This window comes from Betta splendens, chromosome 16 (genome assembly GCF_900634795.4).
Source record: "Betta splendens chromosome 16, fBetSpl5.4, whole genome shotgun sequence".
Taxonomy (NCBI): domain Eukaryota; kingdom Metazoa; phylum Chordata; class Actinopteri; order Anabantiformes; family Osphronemidae; genus Betta; species Betta splendens.
The window spans coordinates 15,304,965-15,327,414 of NC_040896.2; the positions used below are offsets into that span (position 1 = coordinate 15,304,965).

The following is a 22,450-nucleotide window of genomic DNA, read 5'->3' on the forward strand; positions in this document are numbered from 1 at the left end:
TTGGGAGATCATTGTGGTTTTGCAGCTCAGTAGGTAGAGCATCGGCCTGGAAAGCAGGGAGTCCTGGATACGACCCCCCCGGCACCAGAGTTGTCCTTGAGCAAGACACCTCACACTAGCATACAATACCACTTAATCCATCCCAGGATATGCATTGCTGGGATCAATGAAGTTTGAAGTTCAAGTTGTTATTATGTGAGGGACAGTGACCTTCTCTTTGGGTTCACTATTCATTGTTGAGAATGTGCTGTATAAGTTGTGTCTTATTCTAGAGAAAGGTGCAGGCTAGACACACACACTGAAAAAGTCTCATGGGCCTTAGAACACCAATGCCTTCTGTCCATGAACCAGTTGAGGACAATCTGAATGGAAACTTCCTCTGACCAAAAAAGATGGTTTCCTTATCCACACATAAGGTAAAAAGGTCAAATGTAAATTAGTGAATTCTCCAGGATTTTCCAGATGTTACTAGATAAAATGGAGCAATGGAGTAAATTATGGAGTAAATTATGCATATTTGTCACAATTCAGTGGACGTAATGCGAAGGAGCAATACCAAATGTGTCCACTAAAGCAAAATTGAAGAACAGGCAACATTCCCTGGGGGTTGTTTTTACACAGGCTACACTACAAAGGGAAGCTAACAAGCATCTGTTGCTGATCTTTTTATGCATGTACTAGGGCAAGCCTGTTGTTTTTAAATTCAAAACTCAAGAGACTCAATGTGCTTGTAAGATCCTCAGAGCTGGTTAGTTATTAGCATACCCCAGCCGTCATAACTGGAATCAGCAAAAACAATTACTTTAAAGTACAATTACTGGTGATGTCATGGAGTTGCCCAGTGTGGACACAACCCTGGGTCAACAAATTGATAACTATTTTTAATTTTTGACCCCAGTTGTACAGGGTATACCCTGCCTCTTGACAAGTATCAGCTGGAACTGGTTCCAGGCCTTTCCCCATAACCTTCTGTGTGGCCAACGGATGTTATAGAAGTGTGCATGGTACAGTGAAGTAGTAGCACTGCATTGCAAGGTGGAGGACATTAGAAGTTTTGAAACAGTGTAAATGTTCTGCATATGCTCTGCCGTTTAAACTGGGTATATGGATGTGACAGACTAGAATTAGAGCTGTGATGTGGACAAAAAAAGGTTTCAGGCAGTTCTCCTACACCAGTCAATGTTTTTTCCTCTCTGGACAGCATTCTAAATGTTTCACATTTATCTGGACGGGCATGTTGAAAAAACTGTTCCATACCAATTTGCACTGTTTTATAGTACAGACATGCAAGATTGGTGAGTTGGGATCACTTACTGAAGAATCTGGCACTTGTGAGTAAAAGTAAAGTAATGTCTGATAGGTCTGTGTATGCACCGCCTAGAAGTTAATCTTTTCATAGAACCTGAGAATCAGACAATGATGACCACACATTATTATTGGTTAGATAAATATATACTTACATACATGTTAACTTATACTTTTTTCTATGGAATCTGGTCCTCAGTGCCCCTGAGCCAAACAGCAGCACTTCAGCACATGGAGACGCCATTTTGTAGCAAGTACTGCACAAAATGGTTGGATGCGACTTATTAACCCTTTCAAGGCCAGCCAGGCTCAGTCCAGCAGAGAAGTGGGTTGGTGGGGTTCTGAGTGGCAGGGTGCACAGGCAGCACAGGCAACGTCGGATCGGTACCAAAACAACACACGGGAGCAGTTCAGCCCCAAGCAGGACTTCACCCCGAAGCTCAGTCACTGTCAGCACCAGCTGCACGGACTCACTCCTTGCACGTAGGGAGTGCAGCTGCTGCAGCAAGGAGGCAACCGCGCCACGGACGGCCGGAAGGAGTCGCGCTGCCGCCTGTCAGGCTCTAGCGGTCCCAGCCATAGAACTTCAGGGGGCGGGTTCCCTCCAACGCTCCGCACCTTGTAATTGGTTGTAAGCGAAGGATTGTGTAACGCACTCAACGCACAGTTGCGGACACATTGTCTGAAAATCCGCAAATAAAGATAATGGAGGCGGATCGCAATCTAGCGCCTGTGTCCGCAGCTGAAGGAGCAGAGTAGACCACGGCCACGCAGCCAATATCGAGTCTTAAAGGAATTATAACGCTTTCGGGGTGAACGATCTGCAGTGAGTCGCAGTCCTTGAAGGAGAAAGACTCCTCGGACTGTTTTTCTGGAACGGCGGAAGCGACCGACATGAAGGACGGTCGCCTTTTTCTGTCTGCATGCAAAGACGGACGGATGCAATGTCTCTAAACGAAGTGGTCCAAGTGACTATTAGCGCATCCAGCTGATGACCCACCAAGGGAATCTGGTGGACAATCGCGCATAAGCAGGACGGACCTCGGATCCGGTAAGGAGTCCATCTGCACCGAAGCCATTAGCTAATGGTTGTCAGTGCTAACTAGCATTGTGTAGCTAGCTTCCAGCACAACACTGATGCCTGCGGGATTGTGCCCAAGACGTGGCGGCACCGTTGCTGCATATCTCAGTGTTACAGCAGTGTTACGTGCTACTAATTGAATATTGAATACTGAATACTGTACCGTCGTCTGTCCTGTCTTCGTGCTGCCCCTCTTACAGCATCTATCTAACAACAACACAATCAAGTATGTCAGGGAAGCAACGCGCAGGGTAACTGAATAGACCTGATAGTTCACAGTTCAGAAGTGTTTTAATGGGTAGAATCAGAAAGTCCCCATCTATTATCATTCATCAGAAGACGTGATTTATTTTTTTTTAAATATTGGTAATATTTTATTAATAATTGCAAGTAACTTGAACTTGAAGGAGATTATGTCATGCAGAATCTCATGGTGAGTTAATTGCATAACAATTACTACTAATATTACATAATTGTTGTTGTATATGAAAACTAGATCTGTAAAACAGAAGTCCAGTTGGTCCTTCAAGTGTAACAGCATGTAGGAAAGTCCCACACAGCCCATGTGAATAGTCATATAAATCAGGTACTAACAGTGTAAACAGTAAGATCTAGTTTAACTTCCCTGCAGATGTAACCTGCTTAATAAATGTGTGGGCAAATAAACGTCTAAACTGATGTTCAACAGTATCAGCATCAGTTCCGGGAGAACCGATGGTTGATCATCAGGTGCTGACAGAATAATGTTTGTCTCTTCTGGCTTCTTAAAAACATCTTGAAGATGGTGAAATATAGCAAAACTAAACATTTTCTAACAGCGTGTATCTATTCACATTGATTATTATAGTATATTTTTTATGGTGTCTGTCAAAGGATTGTATTCAAACATTGGTTTTGTGTGGCTTGGACTTTAAGATATGTTAAATTGGTGTCATCAAGGCTTTATCAAAAGATAAATGACAGTAACATGATGGGATTTATATGTCCTAGTGTCGCTTTTTAAATCGTCCCATCAGTGCAACTAGAACACGCATTACTGCCACTTCAATTGGCTATAGTGGCCAATGTAAATCCTAGCAGTCCAAACCTGTATTCCCCAGTTTGTTAAGGTTGGGGCTGGTGAGCAGTCCAGTGTAGCCAGTTGCTCCACACAGTGTCATAGTTCACTGTTGCAAGTGTAGGTGGTATCATGATGAGAATCTCGAAGTGATAAACTATTACACAATTCCTAATTGCACTCAACTTACTTCTTCAGCCGTTGTAGAAATGGATCCCAACTCATTTGTCACTTCTTTGAAGTCAGCAGTGTTCATATTGTTGTTGGAGAAGCTCCCTCGTTTCTAGAACATAGTACTTTTGCTTGTTCTGACTGGCTCTGAAAAAAGTGTTTTAAAGGTGTTCTGGTGGTATTTACACAAATCAGCAGACAGGCTTCTACTTCATGCTGTTTACAGCGGAATGCTCAGGCCATTCCAGAGGTTGTATTATATGGTTTCATATTTGTCAGATGGGCATTTAAAAATTGGCTACTTTATTATTAATGAGCCTTTAAAGTTTCATTTGCATATCTATCAATGCACCACACTATCATATTACAAATAATAAGCACAAAACGTTCCACTGGAAAAGATTTTCTTCTGTTTAGCAAGCTTACAAAATCTCACAGCATGCTTTCCTTCTGCAAAAGCAGCAGATATGGTAATTACACGTCCACACCAGTCCATGGCTCCGTGTTCACAGTACCTTTTAAAAACTTTCTCTGTTCAGTACATATGAACCGCAAATTAACTGCCAAGTTTAAATGTCATAGTATTATATTCAGTGTTACCACAGTTTTTATGTTGTGGAGAGTCTAGGAAAAACATTGGATGGTAACATTCTTGGAAAGGTACAATAAAGAACCCTGTGAAAGGCAGTATGTGCAATAGTGAACTTGTAGGCCACAGAGTGGGGGATGGAATATGAGTGGTGTTTTTGGAATGGGAATGTAGGCATTTTGGCTTCAAAGACAGAGATGGGATGACCAAAAAACTCAGGAGAGAACTCTGTAGATCACCTAAAAGAAGTGCTGAGAGAGGAGCCTGAACAGGTTCATCATATTGGTGATAAGCCAGAGCTGAGGATTCATTACACTACCTACATGTCACCAATATCTGAGACATTAACATCATGGAAGTGTATGTATTTGGGTAATTAGGATTATCTTTTTATAATGCAGGAGTGTAATGGAAAAAATGTGTCTTTCTTATCTTATGCCGTTATCATGCAGTTCATCTCATTTTGTTCTTCATACATCAGGTTTAAGTATTTGACATTTCTCTGTCTGACTGGCCCTCTCTGGAACTGGCCCATATCTGACTACCCAAACCAAGGTTGAGTTCTCTCCCTCTCATTCTGTTGACGTTTTTTGCTCCTTCTTTCTGATAGCGAGGCGCCAGTAGTACTGGTGTTGGTGGGGGAAAAAGAACATCTCCTATTATGTTTACAAAAATGAGGTGGCAACATGCAATTTGATTGGACTAGAGAGTGAGACAGTCCACCCTGTTGAAGCAGACAAAAAGAGAGAGCAACGATTTTGTGATTTTGTTTACACCTTTACATTACACCTTTTGTGGTGTATGTTCTGGGCTCCCCAGCGCTGGTTTGGTTTTGGGGTTTTCTTTGGTTATTGATTGTGAACATCAATGTTTTAATTTGCCCATTATTGGTTTCTTTTGTCACAATAAATTACATCAACTCTCATCAAATTACAAAGACAACTCTCTCATCAGCTTCTTTATTGGAAATTTCCACAACAAGTATATAAAAATTCTAGGTTTTTGTTGGTTGAGAGGGCTTTTGCAGTTGCTGCAAACTGCAGCTATCAAGGTTTGATAGACAGCCAGAAAAATAGGAGAAAAGAAGATTTCACTTGAATAGGTGTGTCCTAGACAGTGATTCACTAAAGAACAAAAGACTTTGCCTGAATAGGCACCTTGGCAGGAGGTTGTTGTTGTTGTTGTTGTTGTTGTTGTTGTTGTTGTTGTTCAGCACTAGTGATCTTGTCTGTAGTCCTGATCATAGTAGTCTCTATTTCTGTTGTTTAGTGGCTGACCCAAACCTGACTAGTGCAATAAATGGGCAGTGAACACAGTGATCACATTATAGAACTGATTTGACTTTTTCTACGTTTTTTTTTTTTCATCTATTTTTATAGTTATAAGTGTGCTCAATCCTAGATTTGTGTATACTGCAGCACAGCACGAGTTCTCTTTGGTGTTATCTGTTCTCCCTTCGTTATATGTGTTACGGAATAAGCATTAATTTGTGTAGAGGTAGAAAAGCAATAGGAAGAAAACATGTCCATACTAACGATAACAAACTGGCTGTATTTTTTGCCAGTCACACCTGCTGTTTTCAGTATAGATTTGATGAACCACTGGCAGGTTGGGCCAGGTACAGTAATCCTGGCGACTTAAGAGACTAGTCTTAAGTGAATCTCATGCAACATAAATTACAAGATAGATTTACAACAATTACACTATACAGAAAGTAAGTTAAACAAAAGAAAGAAGAGACAACATAAAGTGCCTGGGCAGACACAGAAGACAATAGACAGAATGATAACACAAAAAATGGGACACATTTTTGTGGAGATGAAGATGTGAGTTAAGGGTAGATGGGGAGAAACATTTAACAGTTCTGAAAGTAGCAATGACGATGGAGAGAGTGGTAAAATGTAATGTGCAAAACAGCAGTTCTGGTAGTGTATGTGTTTATCAGTTTAGTCCACATTTATTCCATTTTCTTTTAGATATATGGAGGTATATCTTGTGGTAGGAAGCTGCTACACAATCTGAATCTAAGTGCCCGAACGTTTTGGTAACTTTTCCAGATGGCAGGAGATGTGTGTGATAAGCCAATCAGCCCCTATGCTAGTGGCTTTGCGGATGCAGAGTTTGGTGTAGATGACTTTGATAGAGGGGAGAGAGACCCTAATGATCTCAGCTGTCCTTACTGTCTGCTGTAGTGTCTTTTGATCTGCAATTGTATAATTCCCGAAGCAGCTGCTCAGGATGCCCTCTATAGACGGTGGTGATGATTGGTGGTGGAAGCTGGCTTTCTCAGCCTTCTTAAGAAGAAAATACGCTGTTGGGCCTTCTTTTGCAGGCAGCTGATGTTGAGGGACCAGGTGAGGGTCTCCTTCAGACGGACACCCAGGAATTTGGTGCTCTTTATTCCTACAGTGGAGCTTTCAATGTTGAGTGGAAAGTGGACACTCCATGTACTCCTGAAGTCAACAACCATCTCTTTTGTCTTGGCAACGTTCAGAGACAGGTTGTTGTCCTTGCACCAGTCTGTTACCCTCTGTACTTCCTCTCTGTATGCTGACTCATCATTTTTGCTGATGGGGCCCACCATGGTCATGTCATCAGCAAACTTGATGATTGGAGCTGTGTCTCGCTATACAACCTTGAGTCAGCAGTGTACATAGCAGGGCACAGAGCACACAGCCCTGGGTAGCCCAAGACTGGCATCTCCTGGTCAGAAAGTCCAAGATCCAGTTACCGAGGGTGGTGTTTAAGCCCAACAGACTCAACTTCATGATCAGCTGTTGAGGGATGATGGTGTTGAGTGCTGAACTGAAATTGATATACAACATTCGAATCTAGGTGTCCTTTTCGTTAGGGTGTGTCTGGGCCAGAGGGATTCCAGTGAAGATGACGTCATCCGTTGAACAGCTAGAGTGATATGCAAACTTCAGTGGGTCTAGTGAGGGAGACAGTAGGGTCTTGATGTGTCTCATCACGAGTCACCTGAAGCACTTAATGATCAATGGTGTGAGCACAACAGGACGGCAGTCATTGAGACACGACACAGAAGACTTATTTGGCACAGGGACAATGACGACTTAAAGCATGTTGAAGATGTCAGTAAAGATATCTGCCAGCACTCTGCCTGGGATGTTGTCTGGTCTAGCAGCTTTACATGGGTTGACTCTACATAGTCTTTTTTTTACATTGGTCATGGTAAGGCATAATGTCTGGTCATTCAGGGTAGGGCTGGTCTTCACCATGCACCACCGCTGTGTCACTGCTCTCTGAAGTGTTTGTGGATTCCCTTGACATCAGCACATTTCGCATCTCTAATGGCCCAGGACAGTTTGGCCCTTGCTGAGCATAGAACTTTGTCCCCCCGCTCTGAAGGTGGAGTCTCGGGTCTTCAGAAATGCTTGCACCTCTTCAGTAATCCATGGTTTCTGATTGAGATGTGAGACGATGGTCTTGGGTACAGTGACGTTGTCAGTGCACTTGTTGATGCAGCTAGTCACTGATGATGTATACTTCTCCAACTTGGGGTAGTTGTCATAGTTTGCAGTCTCTGTAAACCTATTCCAGCCAGTGTTCTCAAAACCCTCCTGAAGAGCAGAGATGGCTCCTGCTGGCCACGTACACCTCTGTATGCTAAAGTTAGCATAACAGAGATGTGATCTGAGGCGCCAAGGTGTGGGTGGGGTGCACCCGGAATGTTTGTGTAAACAAGATCCAGCGCTCCCTACAGCTGTCCAGGGAGCTAGTGTGAAGTGTTTGCTCAAGGACACACTTGCTTCCCAGGCTGATGCTACTAGGCCACCAATGTTGCGTGGAGAGTGGTTGCTCCATGTCCTCCTGAAGTCAACAACCATCTCCTTTGTCTTAGCAAGATTAAGAAACAGGTTGTTGTACTTACAACAGTCCCCTAGTCAATGCACTTTCTCTTTGTACGCCAACTCATCATTTTTGCTGATGAGGCCCACCACAGTTGTATCATCAGCAAACTTATTGATATGATTGGAGTTTGTTGTGAGTCAGCAGTGTAAACAGCAGGGGACTAAACACACAACCCTGGGGGGCCCCAGTGCTCAGTGTGTTGCAGCTGGAGGTGCGCTTGCTGTTTCTGGTTGTTACGTGAGATGATGTTCTTGGTGTAGCTGCTGTAGTTTGCAGTTTGTAGTGCAATGTTTGTGTAAACAAGATCAAGCGCGTTTTTCCCTCTCGTTTCAAAGTCCACACACTAATAGAATTTAGGGAGCACTGACTTGAGATGTGCATGTTTGAAATCTCAATAAATCGACAATAAACATAACATCAAGGTGTGTGTTCTACAGATTACTGATCACGGAATAAAGTTTACAGAGTGCCTTCCTAGCATTAGCGGTAGGTGGGATATACACTTCAATAATGAATACTGTGGTGAATTCCTGCAGTAGATAAAAAGTTCTACATCTGACAGTCATAAGCTCCGGGAACGATCAGCAAAAGCTAGAAACCAGCACGAAATTCTTGATGTAAACACATAGGCCGCCTCCGCAAGAGCTGCATTCATGTCGGCATGAAACTAGGCTAGCCTGTCTAGCTCAATTACGGCATCTCGAGCTCTATCTCTAAGCCATGTCTCTGTAAAAAACTTACGCTGTGTAGTCTGTTGGAATCAGATGTAATCCAGTTTATTGTCCAGTGAGGAGACGTTCGATAAAATGATGGACTGAAGAATTAGGCTAGGGTTAGTTTTCGGCCTATCACGGATTCACACCCTCTTGCCACCCTGCTGCTTTTTGTACAATGGTTCTGATGTCCTGCCAGCCAGGCCTATGCTTCCTGTTCCCGACCTGCTTCCTGTTTCCCGAAGCAGGTCGAGGTCACAAAGTTTCTCACGCAGCTCACTCTTAATGAGTATTACTGGGTTATTCAATTACAAGTGTCTGACGGGTTAAAATAAAACACGCTGCAACAGTAGCACCAATTTTTGGCTCTGAAGCGGCCACTGCGAGGTACTGCAGCACCGCCATCTTCATATAGCTGCTGAGTGTGTGAGAAAGTCCCACAGTGGGGAAATTACGCCTCACAGCAGAACAATAACGAAAAAGTACAGCAATAGAATTAAATTAAGCTGAGCTGACACAGTACAAAAGCTATGCAGGTGGGCTGAGTGAGTATGGAATCATAAGAAGGGTTGTTGTATAGGATACAACTTTATTAATCCCACAATGGGGAAATGTTTGTGTTTACAGCAGCAGCATGATGGACAAAAAAGAAAAAGTAAACACCAACAGTATTGTTTAAATATAATATAAATATTGCACAGTTTGCACAGGTCTTGCACAGTGTACATTTTCTACATAACTTCTGATGCAGTGGTTGAGTTATAGAGTTGTGGTGTGGGAGGAAGTTAAGTGTTGATTGTACAGTCTGATCACAGCAGGTAAGAAGGATTTGCAATATCTCTCACTCAGTGACAGTCAAACAGTCTGTCACTGAAGGTGCTCTCCAGAGCAGACAGTGAGTTCTCCAGTGGGTGAGAGTCCTGGTTCAGGATAGATGTGAGTTTAGCCAGGACCCTTCTCTCAACCACCGCCCAGGAGAGCTGGACTTCTTGATGACCCTTGATGTTGCTGTTGCTGATGCTTCCAGTGTTAGAAGGTCTTCAGGAGTGGCCCCCTCACTCTAAAAAGCCGCAGTCTCCTCAGCAGGTAAAGTCTGCTCTGGCCCTTCCTGTACAGTGCATCTGTATTATGAGTACAGTCCAGTTTACTGTTCAGATGCACACCCAGGTACTTAACAGTCCACCCTCTCAATGTCCATTCCCTAGATGTGCATCGGTGGGATGACAGCAGACTGCCATTGGCAAAAATCCAGAATCAGAATCATTTTATTCGCCATGTTTGCACAGTACAAAGAAGGAATTGCTAAGGGGCTGCTATTCACAAAGCAAGTTAAGCAAGTTGCAGTACAATCAGTACAATACAAAAACAATACAATGATAAAGGAGTAGGTAGAGTACAAGTGGAAGCTCGCTGGAATTTTTTCATGGATACATCAGGTTGGGGGGGAATTGGGGATAGATAAAGGTCAGAGAGCAGACAGTGAGACTGGTCTTGGAGAGGAGAGGAAGGGGTGTATCTGCATCATATAGAAATGTTTGTAGTTATTATCACACCTTATGATCAGTTCAACAGTTGTCCTTGAAGGGAGTCACAATAAGGAGAAGAAGATAGGAGCACAGCTGGTAAGCTAGATTGGACCCAGGAAAGGGAGGGGGGGAGGGACAGAATTAATACTGCCAATGTATTAAGCATTTGGATCTATCACTACTTTGTCTAGATCAATAATTCAATCGATCAGGACCCAGGGCTCAATAGCCTCCTTCCGGTCAATAGAACACCCACGTCATCTCCTCAAGCCTAAGAGACAGGGCTGTCACCCATCTCACAAAGTGTTTAGTATGCCTGTGGATGTTTCCCACCTGTCTTCTTTCCTGTCCCGAACGGGCTGAGATGTTACTAATCAGTCCTTCGTTCTGGGCCGTTCTGTGATGTTATTGAGCCGGCCGCAGATTTTCCAATCTCCCGATAAAGCAGGGCACCACCGAATCCAATTACGAGTAGCCCTGTTATCAAAGTTCAAAATATGAATAGATCCTCTGCATCCTTGATGGACAGTGGTTCCAGACACACGGGACACCAGGAATCTCAAGTATCCCCCACGTAACCAGAGGAAAAAGTCCCAGAGGGACAGAGAGGTTCTCCCGGAGATCATTTTCTTTTTGGAAGTAGGAAAAAAAAGAAAACACCACCCTCTCTTTGGTTTCCCCTGCATTGTTTAGGAGGTAGTTCCACTGGCACCAGTCCACAGAAACACCGGCTGTATGGTGTTAAAGGCACTGGAGAAATAGAAAAGCATGATCCTCACAGTGCTGCCGGGCTTCTCCAGGTGAGAAAGAGTTCTATGTAGAAGGAAGAAGACTGCATCCTCTACCCCTATGTCAGGCTGGTAGGCGAACTGCAACTAGGTAGGTTCCCACTGCAGATCGGAGGTGACGCATGACCAGTCTTTCTAGTGTCTTTATCAGATGGGACGTGACAGCCACTGGTTTGAAGCTGCTGAGGTTCCTAGCATGCAGTGTTTCTACCAGTACCTCCAAGCAACAGTGGGTGCTTGGTGAAACCCATTGAAATGTAATGTTGACTCAGCTCAGGTCCCCCACAGCCTGTAGGTGTGGTTCTTTAAAAGCAGACATGGTTTTCAGGCTCCTCCGCACCTCAGTGACGTTGTTCTGCTACTGATGCTCCTCCATCTTCCTCCTGTAGCTTGCCTTCCCCTCATGAATTTTTCTCCTCAGCTCCTTCTGTACTCTCCTCAGCTCCTCCCTACTCGCTCATCTAAACGCTCTCTCCTTCACCTTCAGGAGAGCTTTAATGTGTGATGACCCAAAGCTTATCATTGGTGAAACACCGTACTAGCCTGGAGGGAATGGTGTTTTTGCCACAAAAGTTAATCTACTCTGTAATACAGTCTGTAATGGCATTCATGTCCTCCCCATGTGGGTCGCAAAGCTCAGCCCGATGGAGCTCTGGGACTAACCCTGCTCTCACAGTGGTGAGAGCCTCCTCACTCTCACCCATCGACCTCTTGACTCCACCACCGGCTGCCTGCGTGCAACAGGTTTATAAACAGGCTGGATGAAGGATGTGCCGGTGGCCTCCTTGGTGTTGGCATAGTTGCCTCGTTGGCAATCCAATATTTTGTTGTCTCTGGTGGGGCAGGTGACAGGTGTGTATGTAGGCAGAACAGATGAGGGGAGGTGCGTGGTTGAAGTCCCCAGAGATCAGGAAGAGGGCCTGTGGGTGCTGTGTCTACAGCCTGTTAGTGACTGAGAGCAGGGTCTCAGAAGCTATGTCAGCCAGGTCTCCGTGAACAGTAGGATACTGCTCAGTCCATCTTGTTAGGAAGAGATCTCACGTTTCCCATGATGACAGATGGGAGAGCGAGTGAAGCACTTTTCCCGACATTGTTTTCTGGTGCGGTGTCCACAGCGGGTCTTCACTTGGATGGATGGATGGATGGATGGATGGATGGATGGATGGATGGATGGATGGATGGATGGATGGATGGATGGATGGATGGATGGTCTCTTGACTTTGTTGTGTGAAGGTAGTAGTGATATTTGACATTTTGACTTTCCCATCGTAGGTTGATGCATGAAATTCTTGTATGTTTGCCAATTATTATAAAGACCTGTGTCTTTATTAATAAAGTCAAGTATGTCTTGACTTTATTAATAAAGTCAGACTTGAAAGACACAGCTTTGCTAAGTCTTTAGACATCAGACAAAATATGACCTTTCTGACCCCTGAAATGATCGGTGCCTAATTGGTGCAGTAATTGATTCACAGTGTCTGTCTGTCTGTCTTTTTGATTAAACTAAGCAGTAATTAAAAATAGAAAAATTGGCATTTAAAAGGTTCCTGGTACTAACTAAATGCTTGGTATTTGGGGCAGATCTGAAGTTGTTTAAGTCATTTCCAAAAAAGCAAAACAAAATATATTGATGTACGATGATTTTGTAGCAGGTTTCATGTGGGTGGTTATTTTGCCAGTAGGATCTCAAACGGGACTTTTTTGGAGGGATACAAGCTTTAAATCTTTTTTCATTTGTCTGGTAAATTGGCCATACTTTTGTGTGAATTGTTTTCTTGTGGATAGTTCTTATATGGACAAAACACGTTATATTTTTACAGTTCTGTACAATAATGTGATTTATTCTAGTTGTGGTACTGATAGTAATTCTATCCTTATCTGTTTTTTTCAGCATTAGGTGAAATAAGCCCTGAGTTTGAGTCCTACCAGAGAATGGCTAATGGGTGGGATTCATACTACCAAAACCTATCATCTGACCAAAGACCTCTGAGGACAACAGAGTCAGAAGGAAGTTTTTCCCAACAAATAGAGAACTTCATTGGGCAGCATGACTTTACTAGTACAGTGGCTTCACATGCATCTCCTTCAACAACTACAAACTTTAATGAAAATTGTTTCTCAAATCCTGGTATTGGGAATTCCAGTTCAGACTGTGTTTATCAAAGATATTACACAGAGTCATCATGGCAAGCTGATGGACAGCCAAGAGAAAAGGATTGCTTGCCACAATGTGAAAATAAGGATGTACCTGATTTTGCAACAGATGGTTTACTGCCATCAGGATGCTTTCCTCCCTCTTTCCCAGCAGACCCACAAGGAATAAAGCAAGAATGTGGAATGTTAACGTCATCATTTCTTGAGGACTACTCTGATGTCAGTAACTGCTTGGACACAGATTCTGGTGAAACAAGGTCCTCTTGTAACTTTATACCAAATAATTCAGATCAAAAACCTAAAACTCATTTTACTACAAACCACAGCTTAACAGAATGGCTCTTCAGTCATCCTGGAAGCACAGCGTTTCCTACTGAGAGTCTTCCCAGTATTGTGGCACACACCAATATAGGTCTGTTAAGTTCATCAAATGAACAAGATGAAATGAAAAATCCAGAAAAAACTGTTGTATCCACTACAACACATGATTTGTGCTTCACTGCTTCTAACATTGTGACACCAACAGGCAGTGAGATTTTAGAAGACGGAAATAATAGTAGTTGTAAGGATTCCAAACAAAAAGAGGAAATGGACAGAGGTCCTGCACAAGGAAAACACTTGGACATTGTAAGTGACCATAAAAACCAAACTGATGGAAAAGATGCATACCCAGTTCCCAATGAGGAGGAGCAGACTGCTTCAAATGTCATAACTACATTTCACAGTGAGCAGCAATACCTAAGGAACAACGTGGAATTCTCAAGAGGGGAAACTGAGCAGTCCTTTAATAGAGAAAGAGAGGGATCCAATAACTGTTCCACAAATAGTGTTCAAGTTGGTGCTAAGATTGAGGATTATCAGGACAAAACACAAGTTTTAAACGAGGAAGGAACAAAAGTCTGTCCAGCCGAAGATGAGAAAAAATGGTTAAATCCCAACTCCATACAGACAGAAGATAAAACTATGAACACTGACTGTAAGGAGAAAGATATTAAGATGGGTACATTTCAAAGTTTAGATTTGGAAGACAATGATGACAAAACTCAAGATAATCATGGTAGATCCACTGTAATGGTTACCCATGATTTGAGTGATGTTTCTGATAAGAATAGGAAAAGTACATCAACCTGCTCGCTAAATCCCTCTGAAGACAGCGATCAGACAAGTACAGCGCAGATAAAAGCCACATCTTCAAATATGGACTGTAATGGTTCTGCTGCTACTAATATAGGTATTGTGGGTAATGAAAACAAGAAATGCATTGCTGATTATTCAAAATCTGTCTTAGAGCCAAAGGGCTCAAGCACAGAAATAAATCTCTGCCTAGGAAATGGTCTGACAGAACCAACAGGAAGAACAAATACTGAATCGTCCTTCGATCTAGAATCTAGTGGCAATGTTGCAATTGGTAGCAAAAACGACAGAATCCTGTTAAACAACATAGCAACTCACTCGCAGCTCAAAACCTCTAACGCAGACATAGATCCCTTTCTAGAAGAGGAAGGTTCAAAAAAAACAATTAAAGTCTCTTCTGTAGATTTCAGTTGTAGTGGTTCTCGAGTCATTGGCAACATTCATTTTATTGATAATAGTGACAAGAACAAACAAGATGTTGCTGATGCTCAAGAAGTGGTTTTACAAACAGATGGTACAACCACAGGCCTACATTCCAGCTTTGAAAAAGATTGTACTGGTGAAAAGAATATAGCGACTCTACCTTGTACTGATACTCCCTACCAGACAAATGAAGCGATGGACCAAAAGAAGAGCACATTTGAATGCAGTGACCCTGCTGCCAGTGACGCTGCCAGTGACCCAGCCAGTGACAGAAATGAACAAAGTTTTTCTAGTTGTGTAGAATCCTGCTCGGAGCTAAATAACTCAAACATCATTCCCTCTCAAGAGAAGGACATGATAAATTCACCAGAAAGAGAAACTGCAACCCCTGCAACAAAGAGTACAACCCAGAAGTTGTTGGATCAAAATCTGGCCAATCTGAAACCCCAACGGCCGGATGTCGATTTTACAGAGAATGCAAGACAGTCATTTGAAGAGCTGGGGACTTTTCCAGAGGAACAGTCAGTGTTTGACATGCTCTATGGTGAACCCTTGTCAAGAGAAGACTCTTCTTGTGACACAGATAAGTCAAATCCTGGGTCAAGCCAGTACAAAGAAACAACTGAAGCCAGAACGGACAGGAACAATGTAGGAGATTCAAAAGGAGAAGAACCTCAACTAGATGCTTCTAGACAAATGAGAAATCTCCAGCCTGTTGTAATATTGAAGGCCCTAGAGTCTGCAAATGAAAGAAGCAACTTGTATTATTGTGCAACCTGCAAACACACCGCAAGCAGTGTTAAAAATCTAATTGAACACCACCATGATTCCCATTCAGTGCTTGAGTTTCAGTTTTGCAAGTCATGTGATGCTTATCTGATGAGGAATAAACAAGCTGAGGAACACTTGTGTGGTAAAACCAAAGACAATCCGCGCCCATCTGATTCTAAAGAACCGAAAACAAGGCGCCAGGGCCGCCACAAGTGCAATAGGTGTAACCTCTTCTTTTCAAAGCTTGTTCAATATGTCAGGCATATGCGGACCCACACTGGTAAAACACCCTATAGGTGTAATAACTGTGGAGTGTATTTTGCACAGGGTTCTACCCTGCAAAGACATAAAAGTATACCTGGTAGATGCAAGCCAGTTAAACTTCCGGTTGCATCACATGGTGATGTGGCTACCAAAACTAAAACACCACCACAAAAGGATGTGATAAAGAAAACACTGTGTTTAAATCTGCCTGAATGTTATGTAAAGCTTGTTGACGTCTGCAAGACAAACCTCTGTACTCTGTGTAACAAAATCTTTTCAACTGCAGAGAAGACCAAAAACCACATCAAGAGTATACATAAGAAAGAAGGCGTGGCAGTTTCACCCAGTTGTGAGATTCCAACGGAAGAGGATGAAGATGAGACAACATCAAAATATAAATGTCCCCTTTGTCCTCGACTATTCAAGTACTCCTACAACAGGGCTCGACATCTGCGTGACTGTGTCAGGGACTCTATATATAATTGCAAGGAAAAGGTTGCCGGTAAATATCCGTGTCCGTTGTGCCATGCTACCTTCACTCTATCATCCAATCGGTATAGGCATATTAAAGCAGTCTGCCTTAGACAGTGTCTTAATCAGCTTGCAAAAGAAAGAGCAAAATCAAGGAAAAAGGACGAACAGAAGACAACAAAGGAAATGGAGCAAAAAATACAGACCAAGGAAGAGGAACAGAAAAACCAAGTACTTTCGTCTGGAGCAGACCCCAAGACTGTTCGACGGTACAAATGCAATCTATGTCCAGCAACTTTTTCCCATGCTTCTGGAAAATACAAACACCAAAAAAAACATGAACTGTTTAAGCTCACTGGCAAAGCTATTAGGTACAGGAATTCAGCATTTTCAATCTCTAAACCAGCAAATTCAACTTCAACAAGTATGGATAACGGCAAGGAGGACACAAACCCATCTGACATAGAGAGCAGTAATTCACCAAGCTGTCATTTTTGTGGTAAATGTTTCAGTACATCACACTCACTAAAGAAGCATGAGCGCAGTCACAGAGGCGAAAGACCCTATCGATGTTTGGAATGCAAAAAAGGATTCAAGAAACTTTCCCATTTGATTTGTCATAAAATTGTTCACCAAAGGAGGATTCAGTGCACTGTTTGCAAGAAGATTCTGCCAACTGTTGGGGAACTAATTCAGCACCGAACCTCACATCATAATAGAGGAAAGCTTCAATGTCCGGATTGTGATCAACAATTCCAGTATCCTGTATATCTCCTAAGGCATCTAGATTCACACATACATAGAGCAAACAAAGCTTTAGAGCTTGAAATGAGATCACCACAGCAACAGTTGGAATCTATACAAGACCACAGTGAAGAATACCAATTACAATGTTCTTTATGTAAAGAGGAATTTGATGATGCCCAAGTATTAAGAAAGCATTGTCTTACACACATATCTAGGTCCTCATCACACCAATGCCCCTTTTGCAAGCACAATTTCAATTCTCGCCGCTATTTGCTGCGCCACATGATTAAACATACTGGCGACAAACCCTATTCCTGCGAAAACTGCGGAAAGCAGTTTTACCGTGACTTGTACCTTAAACTTCACAGTGAGAGGTGTTGCCGTGATCCAAAGATAGATCAAGTCACAGTGCAATGTGATACTAAGACAAAGACACCATATCAGTGTTCCTATTGCCCACGGTCATTCTGCAAGAAAATGCGTCTGAAAAATCACCATCAAGGTCACAAGCAGAACTCCCTGGCTCTATGTTCAAGATGTGGGCAGTACTTTGGACTTTGGAAATTAAATCAACATCAGAAGGACTGTGTTGGAACCACAGATCTCAAAACTGGATCTAGTAATGACAAGGTCAATGAAAGCATTTCACAGGCAAACCACAACGTTCATAAAATGCCTTTACAGTCTAATGCAGCCAATATGTTACAGTTGAAATGCCCTCACTGTACGCAGAGGTTCAGGTATAGATCATTACTCTTGAGACACATGGTTACACATACTGGTTTGCAGCCATATCCATGTCTGCATTGTAGCCAAAGATTTCCAAGCCAAGGAATGTGTTTGCAGCATGAAGTTTTCTGTGATGGGGTTTCCAACGAAGGATCATCAAAAGACAAAAGTGATGTTTCAAAAAAACAAACAGCCATTGGAGTAACAACACCAATACCACAAGCAGAAGGCCAAGCTGAGTACAAGTGCAAATTCTGCACCAAGACATTTACTAAATCACGAAAACTCAGATATCACATTTTGACGCACAATGAAGTGAAGCCTTATCGTTGTAAAGCCTGTGACAGCTGCTTCTCTAGGTATGATCATCTGAAGGTACATCAGACTCGCTGTAAAGGAAAGAAAACACGTTTGGAGGTTTGCATTCCCAAAATCAGTATAGACGACATTGGCAGGGGTTGGCAAAACAAGTTTGGCCTTGAACCTGGCAAAGAGGAGGAAACATTTGAGTGTGAAGTATGTGCACGAAGCTTTACAAGTCAGTCAAAGCTTTCCCGACATAACACTATGTTCCATGTTGCAAAGTTATTCAAGTGCTCTCGCTGTGGTTCCACATTTTCCCATGAAAAAACTCTGAAGAGACACAGGAAGTTGATCAAATGTAGAAGGGTGTCAACTGAAGCAACAGCTTCTCTACCACAACATCCCAATCCAATGGAAAATATGACAAAACCAGTTTATGGGGTGAAAAGCGGAATCCTAGAAAGGATCAAGCCTTGTTTTAACAAAAAATACAAATATGTATGCAGTTACTGCCCCCGTGCTTTTGAAAAAAGTTGGCAGTTAAGCGTCCATACCCGCCTGCACACAGGAGAAAAGCCATTTGCATGTGATTATTGTGGCCAGAGATTTATAAGAAAGGACTATGTACAACGTCATTATCCAAGATGCAGCAAGAAACAACTAGAACAAGTCTTTTGTGACCAGTGTGGGGGACCTTTTTCTAAAGTTGATCTTGAAAACCACAAAAAACATTGCTTTACAAGTCCAAACATATCAAAGCCAAATGTTTGCCAAGACCAACAGTCAACATCCCAAAGCCCACCAAGGGGCTTTTCTTGTGCATACTGTAGTTCCCGATTTTTGCTATTTTCACAGCTCCAAGAACATTTTTTAAATGCACACAAGCTGGAAACACTGGCACCACCAGTCACCACTGCATCCCTACAACATCACCTGTCAAATATAGCAGCCATCAAAGAAGAGCCTTTGGATGAGAGTTGTGATGAATGGCGTAGCCAAGATGCTAATTTAACTAGCAACTTCAAAACAGCTTTTAATAGTAATGTAAAAAAACTGTTCGTCTGCCCAGAGTGCAAAGCGAATTTTGCAAGTAAATCTGCATTAATGGCACATCTGCGTGGGCATGCAATGAAGTATCCCTTCATCTGTAAAACATGTAAGAAAGGCTTCTGGAATAGAACTCTACTCCGTAATCACCACAGAAAATGTAGATTTTCTCCTACTTCAGAGAAGAATGCAAGCTCATTGTTGGAAGGCCCTTTGAAAGCAGAAATAGATTTTGCTCTTGTGTTCGAAAAGGATTCCACAACAAGTGACTCTGCTGTTCCACAGACCAACAGCTCCTGCGAAGATGATTTATTGAATAAGTTGCCGCAAGACTCTGAAGAAACTCTTGTGCAAAGCAACCCAAGTAAAGAGAAGAAAGCTGTACAGTACCAGTGTTCGGAATGTGATGAGAGTTTCACAGATGGGTTAGTGCTTATTAGTCACCTTGAAGAACACGGAAGACAAGAACAAGAAAAAAGGCTCAGAACGTGCTTTAAGTGTGGGTTTGTCTGCGCAAGTCAATTCAATCTCGAAAATCACATGAAGGTCCACGGAGGTGCTCAGAAATACTCTTGCTCTGACTGCTCTAAAGTGTTTTATACAGCATCGGCTTTTAAAATCCATAGAACATACCATGACGCAAAAAGACCTTTTGTTTGCAAACTTTGTAATCAGAGGTTTTGGACAAAGCGGTATTTACGTAATCATTTTAAAGATGCACATCCAAGTGATGTATTTTCTTGTCGTTTTTGCGACAACACCTATTCACTCAAAAGATCACTGCAAAGACACTATAAACAGTGGCATCAAAAAGAGTACGAGGAGGCTGGAGACACTTTACTGGAAAGGGGCATTAATGCCACCAACCAAGTCAGTACCCCTAGTGAGCATGATGACGATGAAAGTGATAGCAGTGGGGACAGTGATTCGGACACTGCACCATACTTCCCATGTCATGTATGTAGCAAGACATTTTCAACATCAGAAAGTCTTGAAGACCATCAGCGGTGTCACCTGGGAGAAAAACCCCATGAATGCGAAGAATGCGGCAAATGTTTCTTCCAGGCATCCCAGCTGCAGCAGCACCAGCGAATGCACAAGTCTGAGTTTCAGTGTCAGATGTGCGGCAGAGGTTTTGTTTCTCTCTTTGCGCTGCGTAAACACAAGCACAGTCATGGCAAGAGTCGACCTTATCGTTGCTCCAAGTGTCACCTCAGCTTCCCAGGACACTCACAGTTGGCGGAACATATGTCCATCCATCAAGAAGAGAATTTCCCATGTGATATTTGCAATCGTGTGTTTCACTCCAAGAGCAGTAGAGCTGAGCATCGGAAAAGCCACTCCAAATCTCCCGCCCAACCCCTACCTTCACTTTTTGAACAGTCACTATTCAGCAACGAGCTTAAATATCGCTGTGGTGTTTGTGGTGATCGTTTCAGAGACCCAGAGGAGCTTTCCGAACATGGTTGCATGGCAACCAAGGAGCGATTATATTCTTGTTCAGACTGCAATAAGCATTTTCTGCATGCATCTCACCTCAAGAAGCACAAGACCACCTATCACCTATGTACGTCAAATAGGGAATATGCATGTAATAAATGCCAAAAGAGTTTTTCTTCCTCTGAACACTTCCTCAACCATTTAAAGACCCATTCTGATAGCGCAGGAGGAACTGAACTAAACATGAAAATCAAAACTGGAGGACCTTCCAATGGCTTCATATGTCCAGTGTGTCATCAGTGTTTTGCCAGTGCTGCTGAGCTTTGTTCCCATTTTCCTACACATCCCGACCATATGTTTGAATGCAAAACTTGCAAAATCTTATTCCCCTCTAGAAGCAAGCTTAATGAACATGAGCGGCATCATCTGACCTCATCTACTGAATTTGATTGCCATGAATGCGGCCAGAGCTTTTTGGGAAGGGACGCTTTCCGCCATCATGATTGCTCTCATCAGCAACGTGCAGAAATGGAGAATGAAAAGACAACTCCATCAGCTAGACGTTCTCCTTTGACATCTTTAGTAGGCGAAGAGGAGGAAGTTGATGTCACTGGAGAGTGCTTGTACAATTGCCCTGTTTGCTCAATGCAGTTCTCTTCACAAAGTAGTTTCTTGGAGCATCAGAATAAAGCTCACCTAAATGAGAAGCCCTTCAAGTGTGAGCTCTGTGGAAAATCATTTCCCCTCCGGCGGTACCTCAGAAGGCATGAGCAAAGGCATCGTACAAAACTGGCTTCTGAACGCACAAATCAGACCCAGGAAAAGCTGTTCAAATGTACCCAGTGCCACACTCAATTCACCAAAGCACAAGACCTGTCTGTGCATATGAGAATACATTCTGAACAACAATTCGGAGAGTACCGCTGTGACATGTGCTACAAGTCATTCAACCAGTGGCAGCTTCTTAAGGCGCACCAAGAAAGTCATGTTGGTGAAGTTGTGTATGAATGCACAGAATGTGATAAAGCCTTTGCATTTCCTCATTTACTGGAAAAACACCAACAGACTCATGCTGGTTCTTCTCATTAATGGTGGATGTTATCTATTTGAATAACTGTAACCTAAGTATCTTGTAGTTCCCTTCATGCCTTAAATGGATCTGAAAGGATTTCTCAGTAAAAAGTATAAAAACTACAACTTCAAATGTCTTTCATTCATAAAATAAATATCATCCCATGTCAAAATTGAAATCCAGTTTGTATTCTTGGCCCAGGGTACAAACTTGCAAAGCCCTGGCCACTCTAAGCATCTTTTCCCAAGTTTGTTTTGACATTGTATATATTTTTATTTCAAATGCTGGGAATTGTATACAGTAAGTTAGACTAATAGGTTCTCAACAGTGTTTTTACCATTATTTAGTTTTGTGATTAATACATATGGTGCTTGATGGGATAAGACATTTTAGAAATGTCTGGGATGGATTTTGATCACATATGATCAGATGTTTGGTGTTCCATGCTTGTTTTGAAAAAAAGTTTTAGTCGTTTCTGTTACAAAAATGTAAGATGTACTCAAACTATGTCGTTTTATTCTGATATTTTCTATGGCATGATTATTCCATGTACTAGTAAATTTGTAATTTTTTTGTTTGTAACTTCTCTGTTTATATTAAGTTGTGTTTTTTTATATGGAGAATTATGTACAGACGTTCAAAATGTTCCTATTGAACATTGTGCCCGCAACCCAAGGATGTTAATTTTCACAAGAAATTTGAGTTGCATTCAGTTGAATATTAAAATCAGCTAGAAATCTATCTATTGACTTGACATTCCTTTTGTACTTTTGGGGGAACTCAAAGATGAAA

At 42.4% G+C, this 22,450-nt stretch overlaps 1 protein-coding gene across 1 annotated transcript; it reads left to right on the forward strand.

The window, feature by feature from the left end:
* The first annotated feature begins 1,726 nt into the window (after window positions 1–1,726).
* Window positions 1,727–22,399, forward strand: znf1035 (zinc finger protein 1035). The gene is made up of 2 exons (XM_055503411.1): window positions 1,727–2,356; window positions 12,995–22,399. Exon 2 carries the CDS (start codon window positions 13,036–13,038, stop codon window positions 21,673–21,675), a length of 8,640 nt encoding a protein of 2,879 aa, XP_055359386.1. The 5' UTR covers window positions 1,727–2,356; window positions 12,995–13,035; the 3' UTR covers window positions 21,676–22,399.
* The last annotated feature ends 51 nt before the right edge of the window (window positions 22,400–22,450 follow it).